Source organism: Scyliorhinus canicula, chromosome 13 (assembly GCF_902713615.1).
Source record: "Scyliorhinus canicula chromosome 13, sScyCan1.1, whole genome shotgun sequence".
Taxonomy (NCBI): domain Eukaryota; kingdom Metazoa; phylum Chordata; class Chondrichthyes; order Carcharhiniformes; family Scyliorhinidae; genus Scyliorhinus; species Scyliorhinus canicula.
This window is the reverse complement of record NC_052158.1, coordinates 121,476,967-121,496,204: the sequence shown is the minus strand read 5'-3', so window position 1 is coordinate 121,496,204 and position 19,238 is coordinate 121,476,967. Positions and strand designations below refer to the sequence as shown.

Here is a 19,238-nt window from a genome sequence, read left to right as displayed (position 1 = left end):
TAACGTTTCCAGTCTTTTGATGAATGCAGGAGTAGTGGGGTTAAGTTGGGTCGGGAGTAGTGTTGCTCGTTATGCTTTCCCTTAAATTGCTCTGTTTTAATTCCCTTTGCTCAAGAGTCGCCAGGTATCTTTCTGATATCACCACAGTGTTTAAAGCCGAATACTGATCAATGACTCGATACACCAGTTAGTAAGTTTGAAATCAATACACGTTTATTTACACACACAGTCAATTATTACTCGTGCATAAACTCTACTCGCTAAACTGCAACTGCTACTAAAAGCCTATACTTGTGGCCCACTCAGTCAGAGGAACAATGGCCGTTGTCCGGTTCTGATACTGCTGGCTTTGAACTAGTACCGAATAGTAGCTAGGAGCGTCTATCTCGTAGCGTGCGTTGACCTTAGACTTATTTGGCTGGTGCTTGGCGGCCTCTCGTCGCTGAGAGTCAAATGCCAAGTTGAAGATGGAGAGGAGTAAGAGAGCGAACTGACCTTGGGGACTCTGCTTTATACCCCACGGGTTTCGCGGCCTTCTGGGCGACCCCCGGACTTGGTCCCAATTAATTGGACCATGTCCCAATCGTTCATATTGATTTTCTCCAATACCGGAGTTGTTCCCTGATTGTTGGGCGGGCCCTATGTAACCGTTGGCCTGCCTTTGTTTTAACTTCCACTGGCGCCGGGAAGTCTGTCCTAGCACCGATTGTTTCAATGTTTCCTTTTTTTCCCCGGAGATAGCTCATTAATATGCTAATGGCTATTGGTTTCAGTTCTGTCTGGGTTCTGCAAGTCTTAATACACAGGAAACCGTGCACCTGATTGTTTTCTCTAGTGCTGTCCATTTTTCCCTGCACTGTTTGCGAGTATCCATTTTGGAATCGGGACGTGGCCACCCCAGGTGGCTACAGTAGGGGGAAGGTGAGAAGCTGTTTTGGAAGAGTCAGTTGTAGCATTACCCAAATGTTAGACCAGGTATCAAACTAATGTTTCCTAGGTAGGTATCCAGATAAAGCCCTTATATGTGGTTCAGGACTCTCCGTTGAACTCCCAGTGTCATAGATGTTCATGGAGGGCACTGGCAGCTCAGAATCAGTCCAATGGGCAAATTCCCTGTATGTCAAGAGCTTCCACATGATCCTGACATCTCCTGGCATATGTCCCACCTTCAACAGCCTTGAAGCAGCAATATTGAGGCCATTATTTCTGGCGCTAATACAAATCAGCCTTGGTTACACAAAATAACATAACCCAAGAAATGTCAATACTTAAAAGATCTGCTCCTTATTTGCCAAAAGGTAGAGTTTGCCTGAATGAAGATTATTGATGTTCTGACATTTTCATGTTTCAATTCCTAGACTGATGAGGAGACCATGTTCTTGAGGGCAATTTCCCTCTGTCATACAGTGCGTATTAGTGACCAGGGAGAGACCCATACACAACATTTGAAGAATATCATTCATGATCCATCCACTGTGGAATACTATGCTGCCTCCCCAGATGAGAAGGCTTTGGTAGAAGCAACCAGAAAGTAAGGATTTTTTTTCTACAATAAACTGTTAATTTCAGTAGGTATATATCATCTTTTAATTTGGACAGCTTTGTTTTGTTAAATCTGAGCTTTGAAATTATTCCAAGCAACTCACAGGAATGTTTGTGCAAGGTAGCAGTAACTTGGATTTGATTTGGATTTTGTTTGTTGTCACGTGTACCGAGGTACAGTGATAATATTTTTCTGCGAGCTGCGCAACAGATCATTAAGTACATGAAAAGAAAAGGAAATAAAAGAAAATACATAATAGGGCAACACAAGGTACACAATGTACCTACATAAATACTGGCATCTGGTGAAGCATACAGGGGCGTAGTGTTAATGAGGTCAGTCCATAAGAGGGTCGTTTAGGAGTCTGGAAACAGTGGCGAAGAAGCTGTTTTTGAGTCTGTTTGTGCATGTTCTCAGATTTCTGTATCTCCTGCCTGATGGAAGAAGTTGGAAGAGTGAGTAAGCTGGATGGGAGGGGTCTTTGATTATGCTGCCCGCTTTCCGCAGGCAGCGGGAGGTGTAGATGGAGTCAGTGGATAGGAGGCAGGTTCGTGTGATGGACTGGGCTGTGTTCACGGCTCTGTGAAGTTTCTTGCAATCTTGGGCAGAGCAGTTGCCATACCAGGCTGTGATGCAGCCCAATAGGATGGTTTCTATGGTGCATCTGTAAAAGTTGGTAAAGTTAATGTGGACATGCCGAATATCCTTATTTTCCCGAGGAAGTGTAGGCGCTGTTGTGTTTCTTGGTGGTAGCATCGACATGCGTGGACTAGGACAGATTTTTGGAGACTTGTACCACTCAGAATTTAAAACTGCTAACCACCTCCACCTCGGCCCCGTTGACCACTTTAGACTTTCATCACAAATATTTTGCTAGAATGTTCTTGTGGGTAGATGATGGTTAGTTAAATAAAGGCCAATGAAAATACAATACCTCCATGTGAATTGACAGCTAGGTGAAACATTGGTGTAATGGTAACGTCACTGGACGAGTAATCCAGAAGCTCAGGCAAAATCTCTGGGGAAATGGGTTGTGGAATTTAAATTCAATTCATAAATCTGAAATCTCCAGAATGGTCGATTGTCATGGTAAAAAGAATATTTGGTTCACTTGGGCTGGTTTAGCTCAGTGGGCTAGACAGCTAGTTTGTAATGCAGAACAGCAGCGCGTGTTCAATTCATGTTCCAGCTTACCCAAACAGGCGCTGGAATGTGGCGACTAGGGGCTTTTCACAGTAAGTCATATGTGTGACAATAAAAGATTATTATTATTATTATGCGCTTTAAGAAAGGAAATCTGTCATCCTTACCTGGTCTGGCCTACGTTTGACTCCAGACCCACAGCAATGTTGTTAACTCTTAACTGCTCCCTGAAATGGCAGAGCAAGCCCCGTCTGTTCCAAGGGCAATTGGGGACGGACAACAAATCCCATGAAAGAATAAGCAAACAGAAGGTTAGTGTGGATCTGATACCAATACAGTTGTGTCTGAGCGACTCTATAGATGTATATAGATTACTATACCGCTCCTTCTCAATTCTGTAATTCCATCAGCGCGGTATGTTGATCTACACCAAGGGTTAATTGTGCATAATGCAGTATACATTCATGAAGTGAAATCGTTAGTTTTAATCTTGCATATAATCCTGTGTTGTTGACACGAGATGCCTGAATAAAATTTCTGCAAGTCACTGTTGGGATTCTTGTTTTACTTTCTAAGAGTCAATAGTCCGGTTGATTGGAGGTATCAAAAGTACAACTTTATTGCTAATTATTCACATGAATACACTTGAATAAGAACTGAATCAAAACTTAGAAATGAAATATCAAACCATGCATAAAAGGATCAAACAAATTGCAAAAAACATTAAACATAAAAGCATAAAGAAATCACTTTATATATAAACAAATGGATAGATGAGTCAGGAATTCAGGAACAAGACCTCGAGCACGAGGTCCTACTTTTAAGGGAATCCTTATCATAGGTCTAATCCCTCATTTACTCTCATTGGTTTCGAATTCTCAAATGCGACCTCCTGGTTTGTTCAAATGGATGTCTGTTACTCAGAGGATGATTTATTAATCAAACATAGGCCATTACTTAAGATTTACTGGTGTCTAGCTCAGCTTCTGTGTGCGCAGTCTCAGGATAATTACTGAATAGATTTCACGCGCCACAGCTCTGGCAGAGACCTTGCTATAACTAATTAGTTGATACATTCTTATTGCTGAATACACTGAAATACAATAGTTAATTCATTATCTGAAACAATGACTGGATTCTCACAGTCAAGACACTTTTTAATAATTTCACTTCACAGCAATGCATTCAATTAACACCTAAAATCATGAATAAATCAATATTCCATCAGTTACCAAGGCTGGTTAGTGAGAAAAGCTAGTAAACAGGTCAACGCTCGGTGGTAGCTGTCACACTTCTGAGTTGATGATTTGAGTTCAGGCCTCTTTCTAGAAACATGAGCACATAATCTCAGCTGACATTTCAGTACAGTACTTCAGTGATTGTCGAGTGATTTGCAACAACCTACGGTTGTGAAAGTCACTATAAATGCAAGTTCATAATCTCTATTCTTCCTCTCTTCCTTCTCTCTCTCATTTTTCGCTCCCCTCTGTTTTGCACATGTTTTCCGATTTGCTCACACTGCCCCTTCATCTTTTGGATTGTTTTTCTGAATATTCTGTGAAATTCACTGGCACTGTGGATAAAGCAGATTACATAGAACTAGAGATTTGGCATATTGCAAACTGCGCATTGCAAAATCAAAAAAGGCAGTTTGGTAGCATAAGTATGATGAGTGATCCTTTCAGCTTCTTTTAATCTTGTATTATCATTAGTTGTGGTCTCTAAATTGCCAGACTCCTTACCTAGCATCCAGTATTCAAGCAGGATCTCCTGCTGAAACCCTCAGCCAGGCCTTTTTTCAATCTCGTGACTTGATCATTTTAAGCCAGCTTCCCAGATTCAAACTTGAATCGTGCAGTTATTGGAACCTCAGCTGCTGTCTTCTAACTTGCACAGAGCTCTACACATCTACCTCCCCACTTCTCGCTGATCTAACCTTGATTCCTGGTCAAGCAGTAACTTAATTTTAAAGTTCTCAAACTTTTTTTCAGATCTTGCCCCTTCCTTTCTCTAATTCCCATCATTCCAACAACTTCCACCTTATTTTAAGTGATTGACCATTGGTGGCTGTGACTTCAGCTGTCTAAGGCCTGAGCTCTGGAATTCCCTCCCGAAAATATCTCTACTTGTCTTTCCTCCATTTAAGATACACTTTAAAATCTGCCTATTTGACCAAGCCTCTGATCATCTGACCTAATATTTCCTTATGGTGTCAAATTTTATTCGAACACTTAGAGAAAACAACTTAAAGTTACTATATAAATGTCATTTTTGTTGCTTGATGAAGCCATGGAATGCAAAATTTGTTTTTAAAGTCACCCTCTGTTCTCAAATATGTTGCTCACTGCAGCAGTTGCCATTATATTTTTAAATCAGTCAATAGTTTTGTTTAGCCCCAGAATTTTCCATTTTGCTGAAAATGGTAATTCAGGTTACAGTACAGTCGCATTGGCACTGCCAATCCTGTTACACCAAATGCTTACTTATCAAGTGTAAACCTAGACAGTGTTGGTGTTCCACTTTGTGTGCAAGTTATTTCAGTCAAGTTTCTCCTAACCTCCACATATGGAGGCTACTTTATCCCCTAACATTGTACCTGTCTTCCTTAATTGACAGCAGACCCCCACAAGAACATTATTACATTGGTGCTATTACCTCATGGAGGTAATAATTCCTCATGTATTCAGCAACAGTCAGGCATATTTGACTATGGGGAATTATTATAGAGCCCAACTCTCTCTTCATCCAGTGGAAAACTTTGGAACTTTGCAGTAGAGAATAAGAAATACTCACCTGGCATGTTAAATACTAATTATTTGCTGATTTATTCGCTAGCAGGCTCCAGTTTGTTGATGTGAATTGTTTGTTGATGCAAATTGTATTATTTGTACTGTTATCCTGGTCGAGGTGAATTGATGCAACACAGATAGTGTCAAATCTGGATCCTTAGGGGCAGCAGGGTAGCATGGTGGTTAGCATAAATGCTTCACAGCTCCAGGGTCCCAGGTTCGATTCCCTGCTGGGTCACTGTCTGTGTGGAGTCTGCACGTCCTCCCCCTGTGTGCGTGGGTTTCCTCCGGGTGCTCCGGTTTCCTCCCACAGTCCAAAGATGTGCGGGTTAGGTGGATTGGCCATGCTAAATTGCCCGTAGTGTTCTAATAAAAGTAAGGTTAAGGGGGGGGTTGTTGGGTTACGGGTATAGGGTGGATACGTGGGTTTGAGTAGGGTGATCATGGCTCGGCACAACATTGAGGGCCGAAGGGCCTGTTCTGTGCTGCACTGTTCTATGTTCTTCTCGGTATCTTGAGTTGAATACCATAGTCAGTGGTGCACTCCACCAACTGGAAGAGTTAAATTTCTTAAATGTGAAAGTTGAAAGCATTTTGCCACTGGATCAAATTTGGGAAGATGTGATTAAAGAGTAGAGACATAGCAAGGACTATGGAAAATGATAAACGGACCATGACGGGATGAGATAGAGAATACAAACCTATCAGTAACTCAGCAGATAAGGCGAGAGGTTATTAAAATAGTAAAAGGACAAAACTGAAGGACTGTACATAGCATTCAAAATAAAACAGATGAAACAATAGCGCAAGAAAAAATAAGTAGTCTGCGAGGCTGCAGGATAACCATAGATTGGGACATGAATATTGAAGGTAACATGGCATTTGGGAAAGGTAGGAATGGTGGAGGGGTGGCTCTGTCAAGTAATTATGGCATTCTTACAATAGAGGGGTGATCAAAGTCGGGAAACCAGAATTTAGAAGCAAATTGGGTAGTGATGAAAAACGATAAAGGTAAAAGTCACTTGTGAGAATGGTGTACAGACCCCTCAAACATGGTAGGGCGAAAAACAAGAAGGAAATAATGGGAGCTTGTCAGAATGTTCGACAATAGCCATGGGGTTTTTAAATTACACAGACTGGAAAAATCAAATGGGAAATTCCTCCTCATCTCTGTTTTAAAGGATCGTCCCTTTTAGTCTGAGATGGTGTGCTCTGCTTCTAGTTTTTCCTACAAGTGGAAACATCCTCTCCACGTTCACTCTATCCAGGCCTTGCCGTATCCTGCACGTATCAATAAGATCCCCCCTCCTCCTTCTAAACTCCAACGAGTACAGACCCAGAGTCCTCAACCGTTCCTCGTAAGAAAAGCTCTTCATTCCAGGGATCATTCTTGTGAATCTCCTCTGGACCCTTTCCAAGGCCAGCATATCCTTCCTTCGATACAGGGTCCAAAGCTGCTCTCAATACTCCAAATGGGGTCTGACCAGAGCCTTTTATAGCCTCAGAAGTACATACCTGGTCTTGTATGCTAGCTTTCTCGACATGAATGCTAATATTGCATTTGCCTTCCTAACTGCCGAGTGAACCTGCATATTAACCTTGAGAATTGTGAACAGGGACTCCCAAGACCCTTTGTGCTTCTGATTTCCTCAGCATTTCCCCATTTGGAAAATAGTCTATGCCTCCGTTCCTTCTTCCAAAGTGCATAACCTCTCACTTTTCCGAAAAGTATGTGCTATATTTTTTTATGTTCTATGTTCTATCTGCCACTTTGCCCACTCTCCTAGCCTGTCCAAGTCCTTCTGCATTCCGCCTGTTTCCTCAATATTACCTGTCCCTCTACAGATCTTTGTTTCATTTGCAAATTTAGCAACAGTGCCTTCAGTTCCTCCTTCCAGATTATTAATGTATATTGTGAAAAGGTGTGGTCCCAGCTCCCATCCCGGAGTCACCACTAGTCACCGGCTGCCATCCTGAAAAATACCCCTTTATCCCAACTGTCTGCCTTCCGCCAGTCAGCCGATCCGTTATCCATGCCAGGATCTTACCCGTAACACCATGGGCTCTTAACCTATTTATCAGTCTCCTATTCAGCACCTTGTTAAAGGCCTCTGGAAATTTAAATAAATCACATCCACTGGTTCTCCTTTGTCTAACTTCCTTGTTACTTCCTCAAAGAAATTTAACAGATTTGTCTGACATGACCTCCCATTGACAAAGCCGTGCTGACTCAGTCCTATTTTACCATGCACTTCCAAGTACTCTGTGATTTCATCTTTGATAATGGGCTCTCAAATCTTACCAATGATTTAATGAATCTAACCGGCCAATAATTTTCCGTCTTCTTCCTCCCTCCCTTCTTAAACATTGGTGTTACATTAACCACCTTCCAATTCTCTGGGACCCTTCCTGCCTCCAGTAATTCTTGAAAGATTATCACCACCAATACCTCCACAATCTCCTCAGCTATCTCTTTAGGACCCTGGGGTGTAGTCCATCAGGTCCAGGTTCAGACCTTTCAGTTTCCCCAGAACTTTCTCCTTAATGATGGCCACTGCACTCGCCTGTGCCCCCTGGTTCTCCTGGAGCTCTGACATCCCACTGGTGTCTTCCACCATGAAGAGTGATGTAAAGTAACTATTCAGTTCCGCTGCCATTTCTTTTTTTCCTATTATTACTTCTCCAGCCACATATTCCAGTGGTCTAATGTCTATTTTTGCCCCTCTCTTACCTTTTATATATTGAAGAAAAACACTTCCATTCTTCCTTTATATTACTAGCTAGCTTGCATTCATATTTCATCTTCTCACCCCTTATTGCTTTTTTAGTTGTCCCCTGCTTGCTTTTAAAGGCTTCCCAATCCTCTGGCTTCCCACTAATTCTCGCCACTTTGTATGCTTTTTCTTTTTCTTTGTTGTCCTTGATTTCCCTCGTCAGCCATGGATGCCTTGTCCTCCCCTTAGTGTGTTTCCTCCTCCTTGGGATGAATTTCTGTTGTACCTCCCAAATAATCCCCCAGTACTTCTGCCATTGCTGTTCCACTGTCTTCAGTGCTCAGCTCCTTTTCCAATCAACTCTGGCCCTCGTGTCTTTGTAGTTACCCTTATTTAATTGTAATGCCATTGCATCTGATTGCAGCTTCTCCCTGTCAAACTGCAGGGTAAATTCTATGATATTGTGGTCACTGCTCCCTAAGGATTCCTTCACCTTAAGTTCCCTAATCATGTCTGCCTCATTACACATCACCAAATCCAGAATTGCCTGTTCCCTAGTAGGCTCTGTCACAAGCTAATCCATAAAAACATCTCTTAGACACTCCGCAAATTCCTTTCCTTGGGATCTACTACCAACCTGATTTTCCCAGTCCACCTGCATATTGAAGTCCCCCATGATTATTGTAATAATGCCTTTTTTACATGCCGTTTCTATCTCCTGATTTATTTTCTGCCCCACATTCTGACTACTGGTAGGGGGCCTGTATAAAACTCCCAGCAGGGTCTTTTTACCTTTGCGATTCCTCAACTCTACCCATAGAATGTCTTCTGATAGCAAGGACAAGGATTGATAGCAAGGAGCGATATAGGATTCAGATACAAAGTGATCCAACACAGAGTCATGCAAACATGCAGCTACATTCTTTGAGAAATCCTGTTCAGAACACAAAGTATCATGGTACCAGCACTGATGCATTTTATTTAAATGGCTGTTTTGTATGACTTCTGAGTGGTATTTGGTTGGATGTTTTTCTGATCAATTAATTACACACTATATTGGAACAAATGCATGCAACACTGGCGATTTAAAAAAAAAAAAAAAAAAATTTGGAAAGCACTGTCCCAGTGCATGAATCGCAGAAGACTAGTATGCAAGTATAGCAAGTAATTAGGAAATACAATAGAATGTTATTCTTTATCGTGAGGGGAATTGAATACAAAGGAGGTTATGCTTCAGTTATTAGGGCAATTGAAGGGTCAGTTACGAGGGGACACGTTCAAATTGAGAAGTGGGAGGTTTAGGGGGGATTTGAGGAAAATCGTTTTTACCCAGAGAGTGGTGACGGTCTGGAATGCCACTGCCTTGGAGGTGGAAGAAGCGGGTTGCCTCACATTGTTTAAAAAGTACCTGGATGAGTACTTGGCACGCCATAACATTCAAGGCTATTGGCCAAGTGCTGGCAAATGCATTAGGTGGGCAGGTCAGGGCCTTTCATGTGTTAGTGCAGACTCGATGGGCCGAAGGGCCTCTTCTGCACTGTAGTATTCTGTGATATCAGGAGTACGGCGTACAGCATTATTTTCTTTACTGAAGGGAGGATGTTAATGCATTAGAAGTAGTTCAGATAAAGTTTACCAGACTAATACCTGGACTGGCAGGGTGTCTTATGATGCAAGGTTGGACAGGCTAGACGTGTATCTGCTACAGTTTGGAAGACTAAGAGACAACTTGATTAAAATATACAAGAACCTGAATCTAGAACTAGGGAGACGTTGTTTAGAAATGGAATACAATGTTGACAAATGTGAGGTTATCCATTTTGGTAGGAATAATGGCAAACGGGATTATTATTTAAACGATAAAATGTTAAAGCATGCCGCTGTGCAGAGAGACTTGGGTGTGCTAGTGCATGAGTCACAGAAGGTTGGTTTACAGGTGCAACAGGTGATTAAGAAGGCAAATTGAATTTTGTCCTTCATTGCTAGAGGGATGGAGTTTAAGACTAGGGAGGTTATGTTGCAATTGTATACGGTGTTAGTGAGGCCACACCTGGAGTATTGTGTTCAGTTTTGGTCTCCTTACTTGAGAAAGGGCGTACTGGCACTGGAGGGTGTGCAGAGGAGATTCACTAGGTTAATCCCAGAGCTGAAGGGGTTGGATTATGAGGAGAGGTTGAGTAGACTGGGACTGTACTCGTTGGAATTTAGAAGGATGAGGGGGGATCTCATAGAAACATTTAAAATTATGAAGAGAATAGATAGGATAGATGCGGGCAGGTTGTTTCCACTGGTGGGTGAAAGCAGAACTAGGGGACATAGCCTCAAAATAAGGGGAAGTAGATTTAGGACTGAGTTTAGGAGGAACTTCTTCACCCAAAGGGTTGTGAATCTATGGAATTCCTTGCCCAGTGAAGCAGTTGAGGCTCCTTCATTACATGTTTTTAAGGTAAAGATAGATAGTTTTTTGAAGAATAAAGGGATTAAGGGTTATGGTGTTCGGGCATGAAAGTGGCGCTGAGTCCACAAAAGATCACCCATGATCTCATTGAATGGCGGAGCAGGCTCGAGGGGCCAGATGGCCTACTCCTGCTCCTAGTTCTTATGTTCTTTTGTAAAAGGTTCCCTATTTAAGGTTGAAATTAAGAGAATTATTTTCTCAGGGTTGTGAACCTTTGGAACTCTCTTCCTCCAAAGGCAGTGGAAACCGAATCTTAAAATAGTTTAAAGGCAACGCTAGGTAGATTCTTAATTAACAAGGCGGTGAAAGGTTATCGGGGGTACATGGGAATGGGGAGTTGATGTTACAATCGGATCAACCTTGATCCTATTGAATAGCAGGGCAGGTTTGTGGATCCAAGGGGCCTACTCCTCTTAATTGGTACATTGGATGTGGTGGAATATGGAATAATATAGAATTCAGTTTGTCTATCATCACCTGTGTTATGATTTGGGAGACCTTTAGATACTTATTTGTATTTAATTCATCAGCTATTCCAATAGGCAGGCCTGGAATTTCCTTTGAACCTGCAAATGATCGAGTGCAGCACATATTTCACAATATTAGACCTTCTTTGGCTGAGCACAAATCTTGTGTGGCTCTTTTCTATAATTTCATGGTAAAGCTTCTCATGACCTATTTTTTGGATTCTGTCGTATTGCTGTATGTTTTGACAATTCATTTAGGATTTGTTTTCCTTCATGCAGGATTGGGGTTACGTTTCTCAGATCCACTGAGGACGAGATCTTTCTGAACACCTTTGGAAAGGATGAAAGGTAACAACACGGTGTACCTGGCCGTGATATGCTTTCTTGAACTGCCGAGGCAAATAATTACAAAAGCTTCAAATTCGGTCCTTTAAAAGATAGCTAGAGATGTTTTTTTTTCCTCTTTCTCACGGATTTTCCTTTCTCCCTTGGGCCCTGAATATGCAGACGTGCATTAAGCTATGGCTCCACTGAGGTCCCCTGTTTCCTGCTGTCTTGTTCAGTTGGTCTTCTCCATGTGTCAGCCAGGATAGTGAGCCTTGGTCGGGAGGCTTTTTGGGAGAGATCATAGATATTCCGCCACTCTGTACCCACACAAGATGGACCTTCCCAGAGGGTTACTGTTTAGCACTTAGACACCGACCACAGTTTATTTTAATCATCTCAGCTAAGAATCCCGAGACCAATTGCATTTCTTCTATCCCTGTCATGGATGAAATTGCCTTTCTCACCATAGAACGAAATAAGACTTCTGAACCTTATTCTATGTTGGGCTGTGTATTAAAGATGCCGTTTTTATTTCGGTTTCATCTAACCACCACTGCTATTTGATGTATTTTAGTGCACATTTACACTGCAGCTGTAGTGTTGGTGCTAAGCAGTTTCACTTGCATCAGTGCTGCACTTGCAGTTTCTTGGCTAAGATCAAGCGTAGCGCTTCTTGGCCTTTTGGCTAAGCTGAGCGTGGGATAAAATGTAATGCCTGGATCTGGTATGTCTCTCTTGTGGAGACCATGAATTGGATTCAATTTAAATTGTTTTTTGGAGCAGGCAAGGGGCTAGATTGGGGTTCGCCCACGTCCACAGTCTGAGCTCAGGCTTTGTAACTCTGATAAAGTAATGGATACATAAAGGGTTCATGGAGCAGATGGGTGGGGCAGACAAATGGAGGTTTGGACGGCCAAGAGCGAAGGAGTTCTCCTTCTCGCATGTACACAAAGTAATCTCCCTGATCGACTTTTTTTTATTTTGAACAGGGCTTTACTGGCGGGGGTGGTTGACACCGAGTATTCAGCTATTGCGGTGTCAGACCATGCCCCACATTGGGTGGACCTACAGGTGGGCAAGGAGGGTGGTCAGTGCCTGCAATGGAGATTGGATGTAGGACTGTTAGCGGACGAGGGGGTGTGCGGGTGGATGAGGGAATCCATCCAGAACTACCTGGAGATTAACGATACAGGAGAGGTCTCAGCAGCAATGGTTTGGGACGCACTGAAGGCAGTGGTCAGAGGAGAGCTGATTTCGATTCGGGCCATAGGGAGAAAGAAGAGGGGGCAGAGGCGGATAGGTTGATCAGGGAAATACTTCAGGTAGACAGGAGGTATGCGTAGGGCCCAGAGGTAGGATTACTGAAGGAATGACTGAGGCTAAAGGTGGAATTTGGCTTGTTATCCACAGGGGAGGTGGTGGAGCAGTTGAGGAAGGCGAGGGGAGCGATATTTGAGTATGGAGAGAAGGCTAGAAGAGTGCTGGTGTAACAGCTCAGGAAAAGGGAGGCAGGTAGGGAGATGGGGAGAGTGAAGGGCAGAGGAGGGAACACTATCTTGGCCCCAGCAGGGGGTCAACAGAGTGTTTAAGGAGTTTTACAGCAGGCTATTCGAGTCGGAACCCCCAGCTGGAGTGAGAGGAATGAGTCAATTTCTGGGAGGGCTGGAGTCCCTGAAGGTCGACGAAGAGTTGGTAGAAGGGCTGGGAGCCCCGATAGGGATTGAAGAAATAGCAGATGGACTGGAGGCCATGCAGTTGGGCAAGGCCCCAGGCCCAGATGGTTACCCAGTGGAATTTTATAAAAAGTTCTCTTGAAATGCTGGGCCCACTGTTGGTGAGGACGTTTAACGAGGCAAGGGAGCGCGGTGTTCTTCCCCCGACAATGTCACAGGCCTCAATCTCACTGATCCTGAAGCAGGAGAAGGACCCTGAGCTATGCGGGTCTTACAGGCCGATCTCCCTGTTGAATGTTGATGCCAAAATGCTGGATGAAATGTTGTCCTTCAGGATAGAAGACTCTACAACAAATATTTTATGAAAATCATCATTAAGTAGATTAACAGACACCCAGTGGTGATCGGGGAAGACCAGACTGGGTTTGTTAAGGGTAGGCAGCTAACAGCCAACGTTAGAAGGCTCTTGAATGTAACCATGCCTCTAGAGGGAAAGGAAGTGGACGTAGTGGTTGCAATTGGCCGCAGAGAAGACCTTTGACTGGGTGGAATGGAACTCTCTGGGAGGTGTTGGGGAGGTTCGGGTTTGGTCGGGGTTTCATGAAGTCACTCATGATTGCTGTGTGCCCTATGTTTTCTGCTGCCTTCCATGTTCGTGCTGCAGCATCTGGGGCATGTTATTTAGTCTCCATTACTGAAATTAAGTTAATGAACTGGGTATATGGCACTTTGATTGACCTAAGATAAAGACAGCACTGATACTGAAAAATGCAGGTCTCGGATATAATTGTAACACTGTGTGGTTATCAGTTTAAAAATTAGGATGTATATAACTATACTCTTGTCTTCTGTTCCTACAGATACAAGCTTCTGGAGATTTTAGAATTCGATGCAGATCGCAGGCGAATGAGTGTAATTGTAAAAACACCAGAAGGTACATTAATAAACACATCCTCAATACACGTGAGAATTTACAATATCAAGACTCACATTTGTAATAAGAACATAATTACTAGTAGCAGGGGTAGGCCATCTGGCCCCACGAGCCTGCTCCACCATTCATTGAGATCATGGCTGATCATTTTTGGACTTGGCTCCACTTTCCGGCCCGAACACCATAACCCTTAATCCCTTTATTCATCAAAAAACTATCTATCTTTATCTTAAAAACATTTAAAGAATGAGCCTCAACTGCTTCACTGGCAAGGAATTCCATAGATTCACAACCCTTTGAGTGAAGAAGTTCCTCCAAAGCTCAGTCCTAAATCTACTTCCTCTTATTTTGAGGCTATGCCCCTTAGTTCTGCTTTCACCCGCCAGTGGAAGCAACTTGCCCGCATCTATCTTATCTATTCCTTTCATAATTTTATAAGTTTTTATAAGATCCCCCCGCATCCTTCTAAATTCCAACGAGTACAGTCCCAGTCTACTCGACCTCTCCTCGTAATCCAACCCCTTCAGATCTGGGATTAACCTGGTGAATCTCCTCTGCACACCCTCCAGCGCCAGTACGTCCTTTCTCAGGTAAGGAGACCAAAACTGAACACAATACTCCAGGTGTGGCCTCACTAACACCTTATACAATTGCAGCATAACCTCCCTTGTCTTAAACTCCATCCCTCTAGCAATGAAGGACAAATTCCATTTGCCTTCTTAATCACCTGTTACACCTGTAAACCAACTTTTTGCGACTCATGCATTAGCACACCCAGGTCTCTGCACAGCGGCATGTTTTAATATTTTATCATTTAAATAATAATCCCTTTTGCTATTATTCCTACTAAAATGGATAACCTCACATTTGTCAACATTGTATTCCATCTGCCAGATGTATAACAAATGTGAGCATGTAAAGGAAAGCTTAAATCATAAAATTAACTTGATATTAGTTAGCATGTAAGTAGAAGGGACAATCTAATATCGGGGCTCCCAGCCCTTCTACCAACTCTTCGTCGACCTTCGGGGACTCCAGCCCTCCCAGAAATGGACTCATTCCTCTTGTATTACCCTCGCCTTCCTCAACTATTATAACGTATGACTGATGAAACTGGGCCTGCCACTTAACTATGAAATCACATACGCATTAGACTATAGGTGTTGGTGAATTTCTGTCTGTTAATCTACTTAATGATGATTTTCATAATATATATTTGTTGTAGCAAAAACTGTTTTGCTACTTTTAGTTACTGGCCAGAATTTTACATTGCTTGGGCAGGGGTGTACCTGACCAGAAGCTCATGAAATCATGTGAGTAGACATCAGGCATGAGTCCCAATGTTGTCACACACTTGAGCAATTTTGGACGTGAGAACATGAGAGTTAGAAGCGTGCCCACTGACGATCGATCAAGTAAGCAATGTAGCCCATTAAGGGGTTAATGGAACGCGATTTTTCGTGGCCTGTCAGCTTTTACAGTTGGCAGGCGCGCCAGTGGTCAGCGGCCTTTTTGCATTTTAGTTTCAGCCGCGATCCAGGGCAAAATGAACTGTATAAGCTGAAATTAAAAGCTGTCTGGGGACTGCGGTTTGTGTTGGAATCTGCTCCCTAGACACATTTTGTATAGTTTGCCATCGCTATTTATTTTTCACAGGTCCCCGAGGCAGGTCCACAGCGGCTGTCCCCCTGAGGAAGCACGATAGGAGCACCAGCCTGTGCCGTCTCTTTTTTTAAATAATAACAATCGGTAGCACAGTGTTAGTACTGTTGCTTCGCAGCGCCAGGTTCCCAGGTTGAATTCCCGGCTTGGGTCACTGTCTGTGCAGAGTCTGCACGTTCTCTCTCTGACCACGTGGGTTTCCTCCAGGTGCTCCGGTTTCCTCCCACAAGTCCCAAATAACGTGCTGTTAGGTAATTTGGACTTTCTGAATTCTCCCTCAAACATGTACCAGAATGTAGTGACTAGGGGCTTTTCACAGTAACTTCATTGCAGTGTTAATGTGAGCCTACTTGTGACAATAATATAGATTATTATAATCTTTATTAGTGTCACAAGTAGACTTACATTAACACTGCAATAAAGTTATGATGTAAATCCCCTAGTTGCCACACTCTGGAGCCTTTCGGGTACACTGAGGGAGAATCCAATATCCAATTTACCCAACAGCATGACTTTCAGGACTTTGTGGGAAGAAACCCACGTAGACACTGGGAGAACGTGTAGACTCCGCACTGCCCTCCCTGGCAGCGCTGACCTTTTCTCAGAGCACATTTCATGCTGGATGATGGTTAATTGACCAGCCAGCCTGAAATTCTGCTCTGGGGCCAACTGCAGCCTGGAACACATTTCAAGCCAGCTTCCAGGCCTGCCGGGTGTGTGTGTGTACCTGGTGATTGGAAAATCCAGGTCATAAAGTTGTTGCTTGAGCATAAGTTCTTTGAAACAAATTACATGCGTTGAATATTGTAATGAATGAGAAAATATGACAAACTTAGATGTAAATAATGTTTCTCTAATCATTGAGGATTTGAACATCTTCCAGGAAAGATATTGATGTTCACTAAAGGGGCAGAATCTTCCATCCTCCCATTATCCACAAGTGGAGAAATACCTACAATTCATAGACATGTGGATGAACTTGCTATGGTGAGTGATACACCTTTGTGAAACACCCGCGGAAAGCGGTTGGAGAATTGCTGGATTTTTGCTACACATGCGCAGGGCTGGCAAGCAGCAACCGCGCGTACACCTACATCCCCACACACACGCACCAATCGCACCAGAAAAGATGGACTGCGTACCCCACAGCACCAACCCCCTCGTGTGTGTGCGTGTGTGTAATCACCTCGCACTTATCAGGGTTATACTCCAGCTGCACTTTTTCGGCCCAGCTCTGCATCCGACAGTCTGGGACAAGATCAGAACATGTGGGTGTGGTTGGCAAGGACTCCCCGCACCGTTCACATTTGTCCTCCGCCTCCCAAGTAGAACCCGCTCACATGTGTACTGGGTAAGTACACCCTGTGCACTACGTTTAGCTGCGTTACCTTTAGCAGCCCTCTGCATTCGTTGATGGAGTTTGCCCTCTGCAGTGCTTTGATCCAGAGTACTGCTCCTATCTCTATGCCTAGCTATTCCTCCCACTTCTCCCGTGCATCGTCCAGCGATGACCCTTCCTGCTCTAATAGTTGTCCATGCATGCCTGCGCAGCTGCCATCCCCCAATTCGCCCGTGGTCAAGTTTGTCCAATAAGGAGAGTCCTGGTAGCCGGGGGAGCGTTGCTGGCTCCTTGTGGAGGAAGTTCCTTATTTGTATTTACCGGAGATCATTCCCTTTTGGAAGCTGGAGCATGTCTGAGTTCCCCCAGGATAGCTACTCTGCCCTGTCTCCACCTTTTCAAAGGAGGCACCCATTGTTGCAGGGGTAAATCTATGGTTCTTGCAGATGGGGACAATGTGACCAGACTAAAGTGACTTCTAAGTTGGTTCCATGCTCATTGCGTGGCCATTACCACTGTGCTTCCTGAGTACCTGGCTGGGGGATCTCAAACTTGTTGAGTGAACCACGGATAGGTTTTTATCGATGAACTTTTTTTTTCAATGGAATGTATGTTGAACATTTTGAATTTAAAAAAAAAATACTTCTCTCTATTCATTTGCCTCCATTCCTTTTGATCTGTTTACACAATTAACCTTGCCCAGTTCACCCTTCCTACTTTGCAATTGGCTTTGTCTTAGGTTTCTAAGATTTTTGTTTGCAGTTAGAATATGTCACTTTCAAACTTTACATGGAATTCAATGGTCATGCTATTATGATAATTATTTCCCAGTAGATCTTTTACTATGATATTGCTAGAATTAACACTGCTTCATTACACAATAATAGATCTAAGACAGCTTTATCGATGTAGGTCCACTACGAAACTGCCTCTTGCCAGTTTGATTGTCGGAGTCTATATGAAGATTATAAAGTCCCCCAAATTATTACACTTCCGTTGTTACAAACTCCAATAATTTAGGGGATGTATAAACTACACCCACCAGTGCTCCTAATTTCCATTCACACTGATTTGACTTCATAATCTTCTGAATCCAGATCGTTTCTCACTAATGGCCTTATGCCATCCTTTACTATTTGGTAACTATTTGACTCCTTCTTTGCCTTTCTGTCTGTTTTTCTGAAATATTGTATACCCTGGAATAATTCCCAAACTTGATCACCTTGTAGCCATGTCTCTGTAATGGCGATTAGATCTAAAGCACTTGCCTCTATTGTGCCACAGTTTATCTATCTTATTGCAGGTGGTTTGTGCATTCAGATAAATAACCCATCATTTATTTATATTACTTCTGTTCCTTGCAGTGACCTTAATGGCAATGTACAATCCGCTCTGCTTGTCTATACCCCCATTGCAAAAGTGTTCAGTTGCCTCGCTCTTCTCTCCTTTTACCTGAATTTTTTATCCCCCCCTCACTGTTAGTTTAAAGCCATGTCCACAGCTCTAGTTATATGATTGGCTAGGACAGTGGTTCCAGCTAAGGGAAGCCCATCCTCAGAAGTAGTCGCTCTTCCCGGAGTACTATTGTTTGTATCAGCCAGCAGTCGCTGGCTAGACCAGCATTTATTTCCCATTCTACTTAGCCTTGAAATGGTGAGCTGCTTCCCTGAACTACTGTGGGCCATGTGCTTCACTACTTCAATGCGTTTGGCTGTTTACAGGCATCACTGCTGTACACAAAGAAATCCCTTTATTAGAGCACCAGATTTAAACTGGTCATTGGATTTTTACGGGTAGCATTGTGGATAGCACAATGGCTTCACAGCTCCAGGGTCCCATGTTCGATTCCGGCTTGGGTCACTGTCTGTGTGGAGTCTGCACATCCTCCCCGTGTGTGCGTGGGTTTCCTCCGGGTGCTCCGATTTCCTCCCACAGTCCAAAAATGTGCAGGTTAGGTGGATTGGCCATGATAAATTGCCCTTAGTGTCCAAAATTGCCCTTGGTGTCCAAAATTGCCCTTAGTGTGGGGTTACTGGGTTATGGGGATAGGGTGGAGGTGTTGACCTTGGGTAGGGTGCTCTTTCCAAGAGCCGGTGCAGACTCGATGGGCTGAATGGCCTCCTTCTGCAGCGTAAATTCTATGAAAAATCTATGAAACATTTCGAAGTTAGCAGCGAGCACTGTTGCTT

The 19,238-nt window shown here is 43.3% G+C and overlaps 1 protein-coding gene across 1 annotated transcript in view; it reads left to right on the top strand.

Annotated features, from left to right (window-relative positions):
• The window catches only part of atp11b (ATPase phospholipid transporting 11B (putative)), a 190,280-nt gene that overhangs the window by 88,233 nt on the left and 82,809 nt on the right, over positions 1 to 19,238 (top strand). Inside the window, 4 exon segments of the mRNA XM_038817479.1 lie at positions 1,359 to 1,531; positions 11,394 to 11,462; positions 13,975 to 14,048; positions 16,594 to 16,697. Coding sequence (XP_038673407.1) covers positions 1,359 to 1,531; positions 11,394 to 11,462; positions 13,975 to 14,048; positions 16,594 to 16,697 — 420 coding nt within the window.